Below are 12139 nucleotides of genomic sequence, written 5' to 3' on the forward strand. Positions count from 1 at the left end.
CAATGATCCTGAGTAGCAGAGACTTGACTGGAGAAAACAGAGAGCATGGGAAGAAATTTAGAGAGAGAGAGAGAGAGAGAGAGAGAGAGAGAGAGAGAGAGAGAGGGAGAGAGGGAGCACTCAATGTTTGTTTTTTAAATAAGTTTTTCAAAAATTAACTTTTTCAAATTCTTTTGAACAACCATCCGAATAAATCTCTCATATCCGTTGACTTCCCATCCACCTTTCCATGCTGTTATTTCCTTATAAAGCTGCTATATTACTTAAATTTTACCCATTATATACGTTAATTATAAATGATTCTCATCTGCTGCTATTCTTCAAATCCTGCATACATTTTAAACTCCTGCATAATGTTTTTTTTTTTAAAAAAAGATCAGGGTGGTGAAATGTTTCAGCTGGCCACTAGAGGTCTCTGTATGCCACAGAAAAAGAGATTTTAATCAACATTTCAGACCCCTCTCCCCCTCCCTTCACGTAGCTGGTGAATTTTGCTATAGGAGGGAAGTAAAAGGGCGCCCAGGTGACCAAGGGCAGCCTTGTAGCAGGATGAGACCAAAGGCCTATCAGGTGGAGCATCGTTTGTTGCTCACAGTGGAGAACCAGACAGCCCAATGGGAAATCCACAAGCAAGATAGGAGGGCAATGGGCATGCTGCCTCTGACCATGGACAGAGAGCATATAGCTGTGGTGAGACTAGTAGCCACAAAGAGGGCTTTTAAATCCCCTTTAAAGCCACCACAGTTGAGAGCAGTCAGTTTCCTGCCATTTGAATAAGAGATCCTTTCATTTTCGCTGGTTCCGAATCTCCGGCCAGCCAGAAAGGAGACTGAGGGTGTTGAAGGGGGCAGAAATTGAGCCCCCATCCCCCACCCAAACTGAAAGGGAAAGAGTTCAGCCTACACTCGAGTAGGACACTGGCATAGACACATGCCCGACTGGCATGTTCTCTCCCTCCTGGTCGAACTTCATAAGCTTTCTTCAGGCTGAACATCACAGCGACCGATGCCAACCGACACCGACACACTTAGGGATCTGCAGAGTTTGCGCAACTTGTGTGGCAGACCTCAGCAACTCAGCATTTTGGCTAATCTACTTTATTTACTGGGATGCGGGTGGTGCTGTGGGTTACACCACAGAGCCTAGGGCTTGCTGATCAGAAGGTCAGCGGTTTGAATCCCCGCGACAGGGTGAGCTCCCGTTGCTCGGTCCCTGCTCCTGCCAACCTAGCAGTTCGAAAGCACATCAAAGTGCAAGTAGATAAATAGGTACCGCTCCGACGGGAAGGTAAAACCACAGAGCCTAGGACTTGCCGATCAGAAGGTCGGCGGTTCGAATCCCCGCGTTGCTCGGTCCCTGCTCCTGCCAACCTAGCAGTTTGAAAGCACGTCAAAGTGCAAGTAGATAAATAGGTACTGCTCTGGTGGGAAGGTAAACGGTGTTTCCGTGCGCTGCTCTGGTTCGCCAGAAGTGGCTTAGTCATGCTGGCCACATGACCCGGAAGCTGTACGCCGGCTCCCTTGGCCAGTAAAGTGAGATGAGCGCCGCAACCCCAGAGTCGTCCGCGACTGGACCTAATGGTCAGGGGTCCCTTTGCCTTGCTTTATTTACACATAAACACAGACGGAGCACTGCAACATGGCTCCCTCTCTCTCTAGCATCAGGCAGCAAAGAGAAAAAGAACAAAGGACAATAGTCCCACTTCACGGAATACGGTAAAACAAACATCCTGTCTCCGTCACTTCCCACTCTGTGGAGTCAAAACATACACCGTCATGAGATAGACAACAATCCCATGATTGCAATCATGGAGCAGGAATTCTAACAGGGGGCATAAATTGAGCCCCACCCAAACTGAAATGGAAAGAACAGGTTGTGATGGAAGCAAAATGGTGATAGCCAGGAATAGCCAGTGGGGTGACTTCCAGGTGAGTTTGAACTCCAGCTCCCATCATCCCCAGGTGTCTTGCCCAGGAGGATGGGTGTTGGAGTCCAATATCAGGTGGGCACCGTGTTGACTACCTTGGCTTAAGCCCTTTCCCCAGGGGCTTAGCTTTCCCCATTATAAATAGAGCTCCCGAGACTCTAAAAACGGTTCGCCTTTATAAATGCTAACTAGCCGAAGTGTCCAGGACTGTTTTTCACTGTAGCCACAATATGTATTAATAATAATAATAATATAATAATAATAATAATAATAATAATAATAACAACAACAACAACAACAACAACAACAACAACAACAACAACAATAATAATAACAATAAATTATACCCCGCCCATCTGGCTGGGTTTCCCCAGCCACTTTGGGCTACTTCCAACTGAATATTAAAAACAATACAGCATCAGACATTAAAAACTTCCCTAAACAGGGCCGCCTTCAGTTGCCTTGACATCTGCTGGGAGGGCGTTCCACAGGGCAGGCGCCACCAACCAGAAGGCCCTCGGAGCTGGACCTCAGTGTCTGGTCAGAACGATGGGGGTGGAGACGCTCCTTCAGGTATACTGGACCGAGGCTGTTTAGGGCTTTAAAGGTCAGCACCAACACTTTGAATTGTGCTCAGAAACGTACTGGGAGCCAGTGTAGGTCTTTCAAGACCGGTGTTATGTGGTCTTGGCGGCTGCTCCCAGTCACCAGTCTAGCTGCCGCATTCTGGATTAGTTGCAGTTTCCGGGTCACCTTCAAAGGTAGCCCCACGCATTGCAGTAGTCCAAGTGGGAGATAACTAGAGCATGCACCACTCTGGTGAGACAGTCCGCAGGCAGGTAGGGTCTCACCCTGCGTACCAGATGGAGCTGGTAGACAGCTGCCCTGGACACAGAATTAACCTGCACCTCCATGGACATCTGTGAGTCCAAAATGACTCCCAGGCTGCGCACCTGGTCCTTCAGGGGCACAGTTACCCCATTCAGGACCAGGGAGTCCTCCATACCCGCCCGCCCCCTATCCCCCAAGAACAGCACTTCTGTCTTGTCAGGATTCAACCTCAATTGAAAGCACCCTCCCCCCCCAAAAAAAAGAATCACGAGAACTGTGGTTTCCTCCTCACAAAGCTACAAATCCCAGTGCCCTTAGCAAACTGCAGTTCCCGGGATTCCTTGCTGGGGAGTGTACTTTAAATGTTTAGCGTGCAACTCTGTATTGTCTCTCCTGACTGGTGGCTATTTTCCTTGGCTTATGTTTCTTGTCTCTGTCCCTCCTTACCTTATAAGCTCATTTCCCTCTCTTGTTTCCCCCCAAGACCCCCTTTAAAAACTGAGCACCCGATTTGCGAAGAGCATGAAGAAGAAAGGATCAACATCTATTGCGTGACCTGCGGGGTTCCCACCTGCTCCCTCTGCAAGGTCTTCGGGGAGCACAAGGACTGCGAAGTGGCGCCTCTCTCTGACATCTACATGCAACAAAAGGTTGGCTTCTCGCTGATGGCTCAGATTTCCCAGGGTGCCTCCACTGTTTCCATTTCTGTTCCGTGACGTTGGCAGAAGGACCTGTCCTTTAGCTGGAGACACCACTAGGCAGTGCTGGATTTACGTATAAGCTGAACAAACTATAGCTTAGGGCTCCACTTTTTGGGGGGCCCCAAAAACAATTAAAAGGAAAAAAGCTGGATGTACATTTCCAAAATAGAAGATAAAAAACAAATAAAATAAAACCAACATGGAGCAACAGTGTTTTGTGCTGTGTAGGCTCCCATGATGTAAGTCATGGGCCCCGCCTGCTAGCCTGCTCCCTAAAATATCCCTGGTTTGCTCATTTCTATATATAGGGTGCCTACATTCTGCTATTTATCATTATTAGTGGTTTGCATCATATTCCATGTTATAGCAAGTTTCTAGAGACTAGATTGTGAGTCTCTGTAAATTGTGTTTCCGAAGGAACTTTTGTTATTGCCAAATGCCAGCCTGTTTGCATTATTTACCATAGTTTGTTATGCATAAAAAAATCATTTTAAGTTAGAGCTTAATAATTATTTCACTATTAATGTACTTCTTCTTAACTGCATTTCACTATTAATATACTTCTTAATTGTATTTCAGTTCAACAATTACTTTGATAGAATACATATTTTGTTATGTGCAAATGGCTTGATATACCTATTAGGTTAGTAAATTACCATATAGCATATATTCAACACACAAAAACAGCGACCATTTGTTGTTGACAAAGGGCAGCTGGACATATAAAGGGCCCCATTACCTTCAGTAGCTTAGGGCCTCATCACACCTAAATCCGGCCCTGCTACTAGGGCACAGGTGTGGCATCCTGTACCCTGGGGAGGGGGGCACACATGCCTCATTTTATCAGACCCCCAACACCTCCCCAAACTGTCCCATTCTTCCAGCTCATCAGAGCTCCTTCCTTCCTCTCCATTTCCTCCTCCGTTCAGGAGGAGAGGGCTATTGTAAAGTGCTTTCCCTTCTTCCTACTTAGTTTCAGAACAATGAGAAGGAGCAATACATACATACATACATAATCCATCAAACCTCAAACGCTTTATTTGAGAAAAACAAATTGATGGATTATGCATGTATGTATGTATGGGATGCGGGTGGCGCTGTGGTTTAAACCACTGAGCCTCTTGGGCTTGCTGATCAGAAGGTCAGTGGTTCAAATCCCCGCGATGGGGTGAGCTCCCATTGCTCGGTCCCTGCTCCTGCCAACCTAGCAGTTCAAAAGCACACCAGTGCAAGTAGATAAATAGGTACTGCTCCAGCGGGAAGGTAAACGGCATTTCCATGCGCTGCTCTGGTTTCGGTGTCCTGTTGCGCCAGAAGCGGCTTAGTCATGCTGGCCACATGACCCAGAAAAACTGTCTGCGGACAAACGCCAGCTTCCTCTGTCTGTAAAGCAAGATGAGCGCCGCAACCCCAGAGTTGTCTGCGACTGGACTTAACTGTCAGGGGTCCTTTACCTTTACCTTTTTGTATGTATGTACATATGTATAATGTTTGTTTTGCCCCTCAGCTCTTTGAAGGGGACAAGACTTTTGTGTAGCAAGATGAAAACTTTAAAAATTAATTTCTTTTTAAAACCCAGTTTGGAAAACCTTTAAAGCACACCTGTAACCGTGAAGCTACTGGGGATGGTTGGAATGCTTAATTTTGGCTACAAGGAATAGATTAGGGGACACACACACACACACACACACACACACACAATCCTCTTCCTTCCACAACCTTGCTTTTGGACAAATTCCTGGAGAGGAAAATACAACCATGGAGGAGGGGGAAACTGGAGAACTATACAGTGGTGCCTCGCAAGACGAAAAGAATCCGTTCTGTGATTCTCTTTGTCTAGCGGTTTTTTCGTCTTGCGAAGCAAGCCCATTGACGGATTAGCGGATTAGCGCTATTAGCGGCTTTTAGCGGCTTTTAGCGGCTTATCTGCTGATTGGATCAGCTGATAAGCGGCTTAGCAGCTTAGGAAAAGGGGGGGGGAGGAAAAAACCCCTGCAGGAACTCGCAAGACATTTTCGTCTTGCAAAGCAAGCCCATAGGAGATTCGTTTTGCGAAGCACCTCCAAAACGGAAAACTCTTTCGTCTAGCGAGTTTTCCATCTTGCGAGGCATTCGTCTTGCGGGGCACCACTGTAGGTCATAGAATCCTAGAAGTGTAGAGTTGGAAGGGACCCTGACGATCATCTAGTCCAACCCCCAGCATTGCAGAAATATCCGGCTATCCCATGCAGGGATTAAACCGGAAACCTTGGTGTTATCAGCATCGCGCTCTAACCAGTGGAGCCATCTTGTCCATTGCTTCAGGCAGTAGAATGTCTTGGGCCACCCCAGGGCGAATCTCACCCTGTGGTAATCTGGCCATCTGTATTATCCAGCCCAAATGGTAAGGAACATTTTGTCACAGATCACAACCATGCCTGTGGTAAAACAGCCATCTGTGTGAGGATAGACTTGACCCCTGTATCATCAACCACCACCACCATATTTTAAAGCCACCTCTGTAATTTATGTAGCAAGGTGGCGTCCAGGCATAAGATCGAGCACATTAAAATTCCATTTAAAAATCAATAAAGCAACAGACAGGGAATTGCTGAGCCAGAAGAGGATTTAAGATCTAGTAAATGCTTGTGCGAGAAAAAGTGTTTTTTAACTGCCATTGAAAACATGTTGCCAAAGATGCTTGGTGCATTTGCACGTGTGTGTGTGTGTGTGTCTGTGTGACTGTTCCATAATATACTTTGGCGATCACTCATAGCTGAGTAAGATTGTCTTCCATAAACACGGTTTTAACAGTGAGTCCGTAAGTGACTGTGGAGGCCAATTCTGGATCCACACGTCTTTCCACGGTGGGGACATTGGTTGGCCATCATGATTCTTATTTATCTGGGAGCTGCAGTTAAATGGGAAAGCGCTAAATGTTCTGACAGACACATTGCATAGTTTTCTTTCTGTTTCACAATGTGCTCTATGTTTTGGAGTCCTTCGGTGGCAAACCCTGGAGGAATAGCATCTATCAATGGCTACTAGCCATGAAGGTTGTGCTTGCCTCCCCTGTCGGAGGCAGGATGCCTTGGAATGCCCACTCCAGAAGAATTGGAGGTGGGGAGAGGGATGCTACACTCGGACCCTGCTTGTGGGCTTGCCCATGGGGCATCTGGTGTTAGAATTCCTGCTCCCTGATTGCAGTCATGGGATTATTGTCTATCACATGACGGTGTATGTTTTGACTCCACAGAGTGGGAAGTGACAGAGACAGCATGTTTGTGTTACTGTGCTCCGTGAAGTGGGACTATTGTCCTTTGTTCTTTTCCTCTTTGCTGTCTGATGTTAGAGAGAGAGAGGGAGCCAGTTGCAGTGCTCCGTGTGTGTTTATATGTAAATAAAGTAGATTAGCCAAAATGCTGAGTTGCTGAGGTCTGTCACGCGAACTGCGAAGACTCTGCTGATCCCTAAGTGTGCCGGTGTCGGTTGGCATCGGTCGCTGTGATGTTCGGGCTGAAGAAAGCTTATGAAGCTCCCGAACAATTGACCAGGGGGAAGAGAACATGCCAGTCGGGCATGTGTCTCTGCCAGGGTCCTACTCGAGTGTAGGCTGAACTCCTGACATCTGGTTGGGCAAGTTGAGAACAGGATGTTGGACAGAGTGGACCACTGGTCTGATCCAGGCGCAGGGCTCTTGTGATGCACAAAGACCTCCTACCAAGTGGGACCTGCTGGATCTTACAGCACAGGTGACATCGCAAACCGCCCTGAGAAATTTGGTTATTGGATGGTGCGGCCAATCAATAACCAAATGCCTTTGGGGTCTGCATGAACGAAGAGCGTCTCCTTGAAGCCATTTCCTTCTCCTTTGCGTGTTGCTGGCTCTGCAGCATTTTGTGTTTATTTATTTTTTAAAAAAATAATATTTATTGGTGTTTCACAAATAATAAAAACCAATTCCAACATTTGAACTACAAAAGCAAAACAAAATAAGAAATACACAGTAAAAAAAAAGTTGATAGAAAAAAGAAAAGAAAATAAAGAATAAAGAGTAAAGACAAAGAGTAAAGACAAAGAAAAATACCAAAGTTCAGGGCTAAAAACAAAAAAGATTAATATTTTCAAATCTTATATTTTTTTCACTAGTTTCTTGACCTCCTCACACCTCCCATTTTGTATTCCAATTCAAATATTAAATTCAGCAAATCCTTACCCTCTAACATTATCCTTACTCCATATATTAACCTATTATTATAAATATTCATTTCCAATTATCAATCCCTATTTACATTTTCTTAAGCATCTCTTTACCAATACCACTTATTTTCAATCAAACGTCATTTCAACATTCCTTAATTTTACAGTGCTTCTTCAGGTAATCTTTGAATTTCTTCCAATCTTCCTCCACCGACTCTTCTCCCTGATCACGGATTCTGCCAGTCATCTCTGCCAATTCCATGTAGTCCATGACCTTCAAGCATTTTGTGTTTAGGGTGGCCTGAAGTTGGGTGCAAGGCATGGAGAGTGATCCTGTGCTCATAAGGAGGATCCCTTCTGTATCTCACTTTGAAATGGACTCGTTTGGGTTAGATGTGGCCGTCTGAAACACTGCCCACTTCCGGGAGCATTAGGGGAGCAGACTGAGCAGCAGGGCTGTCTTAAGCATATGTGGCACCAGGGTGCAAAGATCTGCTGGGTGTGCGCCCCCTGGTTGCCCAGTCCCAAGCACGCAGGAGGGCAGAACCGGCTGGCCACCTCAGTGTCTTGCTGGCTCGGTTGCCCCCGAACTCACGGTGCAGAGCCGCCCGCAGCAGAAGAGCCCGCCACGGCGCTCCGACTGATGGGTGGGCTCTTCCCCGGACTCAACTCTCGGGCCCCGGACTCTCGCCCTGGTGCCCTGAGAGCCCGGCGCCCGGGTGCCCCACACCCCTAGTGCCTATGGGCAAGACGGCGCTGCTGATCAGTGTCATTGGCAAATCAGTCTAATTTTGGTCCTCTCCCTTCCAGGCAGAGCTGACTGGTGGGATTGGTGCCCTTGTGGCTGCGAACGACAGGATCCAAGCCTACGTTGGGGATTTGCAAGGCTCCTGCAGGAACGTCGAGGTAGGACGTGACTCCTCAACATTTCGTTCTTTTTTATTTTCGCAATCTCTCCACTTATCTGTGTCAGGTCACAGTGTTCAAAGGACCAGTGACATTTCCTTTGGTGTCTATGTCACAGTGCTCACCACATCAGAATGATTGTTGAGATCAGGGGTGGTATGGTATTTTTTAAAAAGTCAATTTCAGTGGAGATGAACGATTTTGTTTTGTTTTGTTAATTTGCTCTAAGACTTTGGTAAAAAGTTTCCCTGACAACTAAGCCAGAGGATTTGTCTGATGGAAGTGCACAAACTGGGTGTTCAGATAAGGACTCACCGTTTAAGAACTTTTGCTGAGATGGTTGCATTGCGTTAAGATCTATGTCATTAAATACGGTGGGGAGGGGGAGTTAGCTTTGCAATTTCCCCTCCCTCATATCACCTTCTCAACTGACTGTAGGTAAATGCCTTTCTGTCAAAAACCAAGGAAATTAAGCAGAATAGATTCGGGGGAGAAGGTGGGTGAGATTCATATACTTTAGAAAAAACAAAAACAATTGCTGGTGCTAATGGATTTTTTATGTATGAAAAAAAGCAAAGAACAACAAGCTTTTTTCCTGGAGGAAATCTGTCATTGTTTTAAAAGTATCTCACCTATTTCTACAGGGAGTTTTTTTTTTTTTAAAGTCAGTTTTGGAGAGGAGATGAATAAATATTGTTAATTTGCTCAAATGTGATAAAGGTAAGAAATGTTGCCCTCATTATAGTTTTTTGCCTTAGAGAAGTTGTGGAGAAATTAACAGTATAAACATTTATTAGATAGGTTGACCTCAGCCTTTATCCAAATCATAAGCAATTTTTTCCTGTGTATGACTGTATATATACTGTGTATGACATGTGTATATATCTCTAGGTGGGAAGCGGGTGGTGCTGTGGTCTAAACCACTGAGCCTCTTGGGCTTGCTGATCAGAAGGTCGGCGGTTCGAATCCCTGTGACGGGGTGAACTCCCATTGCTCTGTCCCAGCTCCTGCCAACCTGGCAGTTCGAAAGCACGTCAAAGTGCAAGTAGATAAATAGGTACCACTGCGGTGGGAAGGTAAATGGCGTTTCCATGTGTTCTGATTTCCATCACAGTGTCTCGTTGCACCAGCAGCGGTTTAGTCATGCTGGCCACAAGACCCGGAAAGCTGTCTGTGGAAAAACTCTGGCTCCCTTGGCCTGAAAGCGAGATGAGCACTGCACCCCATAGTCGCCTTTGATGGGAATTAACTGTCCTTTACCTTTTTATATATCTATATATTGGAGTAGACTTGGTGAGGCCATGGGGTGTGCATAGGGAGAGGAGAAAGGGGTGAAGTTCCATTGCACATGGAGAATTCCTTATGGTGATGGATTGAATGTTGGATACGAATATATATTGCCCAGTTTTTTAGTCATCAGAAGTAAAACAGTCAGTTCCTTGCTGTTTGTACAATCAAGGTTTCTAGTGGTTCCTGAGTGAGGCTGATAATATTGATCGATATTCCTTTTTGTGCCCTCAGGTTCAGACATAACAACAGACCATGGCTTGCAGTTAGGAGAATGAGGCCTCTCTTCCTGCTCCTCCTCCTCGAGGGGCATAAACTAAACAAGTTTCAGTTTTGAACTAGCCATGTTTTCCCTATACGTATGTTCCAACAAAGGGACGTAGGTGGCGCTGTGGGTTAAACCACAGAGCCTAGGACTTGCTGATCAGAAGGTCGGTGGTTCAAATCCCCACGACGGGTTGAGCTCCCATTGCTCGGCCCCTGCTCCTGCCAACCTAGCAGTTCGAAAGCACGTCAAAGTGCAAGTAGATAAATAGGTACCGCTCCGGCGGGAAGGTAATCGGTGTTTCCGTATGCTGCTGTGGTTCGCCAGAAGTGGCTTAGTCCTGCTGGCCACATGACCCGGAAGCTGTACGCCGGCTCCCTCGGCCAATAAAGCGAGATGAGCGCCGCAACCCCAGAGTTGGCCATGACTGGACCTAATGGTCAGGGGTCCCTTTACCCTTTACCTTTATGTTCCAACAAACTGGCGTTAGAACAAATTACCATTCCTTGAGTCTGGACATCCTCTAGAGCAGGGGTGTCCAAACTTTGAACATACTTGCTCTAGAGTTTCCATAACACCCTCAGAAACTGTGGTTAGTTCAAAATTGAGAGTGGGAGGTTTGGATCTCAATCCCATAGGAAGAGGTGGGAGGGAGTGCAGAAGACGTGAACCTGTTCTCAGAATGACAAACCACCTTTTGTTAAGTCTGACATGGACTGTTTTAGTACCAAGCGACCAATTTCAGTTTAAGCTTTCTACCCCCCCCCCCCGTTTTTTGAGCAGCACAACTGCAAAGCCCAGAAGCAGGCCCTGTGCGAGAAGTTTGACCGCATGTGCGCCATTTTGGAAGAGAGGCGGAAGATCATGTTGCAGAGGATCACCTACGAGCAGGAGGAAAAGATCCAGCACCTGAAATCTATCTGCAAAACATGTGGCGACCATATTGACTCTTCTTCCAAACTGGTGGACACAGCCTTGCAGTCCATGGAGGAGCCACAGATGGCTGTATTTGTGCAGGTTAAGTAACCGAAAACCGCTCTGCTTCCACACTCCATCCAACAAACAAGGCTTTGGTGGAATCTACACACATATAAAAAAAAAAGTTCTGAAAATGTTCTTGAATTTTCCATAAGGCTCACCGTCGCCATCTAGTGTCACATTGTATATTGCACTTAAAAAACACTTGAAACGTTTGCAGCTGTATAGCTGAGTCCTTGGAGTGGAGCAGGTCTTCCTGAGCTTCACTTCTGACTACAAGTGTTTGAATGCTGTCCCACAAAAACAGCTCCCTGTTGAAAGAAATGTAGCATGTAAGGAGGCAACCATTTCCCTGAAAAACTGGGTTTCTATGTGTAGGAAGAGTCTCTCTCTCTCTCTCTCTCCCTCCCTCCCTCCCTCCATTTCTCTCTCTCTCTCTCTCTCTCTCTCTCTCTCTGTAGGCAAGCATTCAAACAGGTCCTAGGACAGTGGTCAGCAAACTTTTTCAGCAGGGGGCCGGTCCACTGTCCCTCAGATCTTGTGGGGGGCCGGACTATATTTTGGAAAAAAAATATGAATGAATTCCTGTGCCCCACAAATAACCCAGAGATGCATTTTTAATAAGAGGATACATTCTACTCATGTAAAAACATGCTGATTCCCAGACAGTCCGTGGGCTAGATTTAGAAGGCAATTGGGCCAGATCTGGCCCCCGGGCCTTAGTTTGCCATGATGTAAGGCAACCACCTCCCTGAAAAACTGGTTTTCTCTGTGCAGGAAGAGTCTCTCTTTTGGTAGGCAAGCATTCAAACATGTCCTAGCAACATAGGAAACTGCCTTATATTGAGCCAGACCTTTGGTCCATCCAGTTCAGTATTGTCTACACTCCTTGGCAGCATCTCTTCAGTGTCTCAGGGGACATCCAGGAGACGTTTTGTTAATGTGGATGGCATTGCCATGATGCTGGGTGTATCTGGACTTTTGGATCCATTCCAGTATTAAGATTCTCATAAGTTCTGAGATGGACCTGTGAAACTCAAGGCGATGGGAACAGCTCCTCAGTAT

The 12139-nt window shown here is 46.2% G+C and overlaps 1 protein-coding gene across 2 annotated transcripts in view; it reads left to right on the plus strand.

The window, feature by feature from the left end:
- LOC310708738 (tripartite motif-containing protein 54-like) overlaps window positions 1–12139 on the plus strand; it is a 43175-nt gene that overhangs the window by 15394 nt on the left and 15642 nt on the right. For both annotated transcript variants that reach the window (XM_083507470.1, XM_083507469.1), the window contains exons 3-5: window positions 3243–3408; window positions 8449–8544; window positions 10880–11113. In XM_083507470.1, the coding sequence (XP_083363596.1) occupies window positions 3243–3408; window positions 8449–8544; window positions 10880–11113 (496 nt within the window). The remainder of the gene's footprint in view (window positions 1–3242; window positions 3409–8448; window positions 8545–10879; window positions 11114–12139) is intronic.

This window comes from Podarcis liolepis (assembly GCF_965112155.1).
Source record: "Podarcis liolepis genome assembly, chromosome: 6".
Lineage (NCBI taxonomy): Eukaryota > Metazoa > Chordata > Lepidosauria > Squamata > Lacertidae > Podarcis > Podarcis liolepis.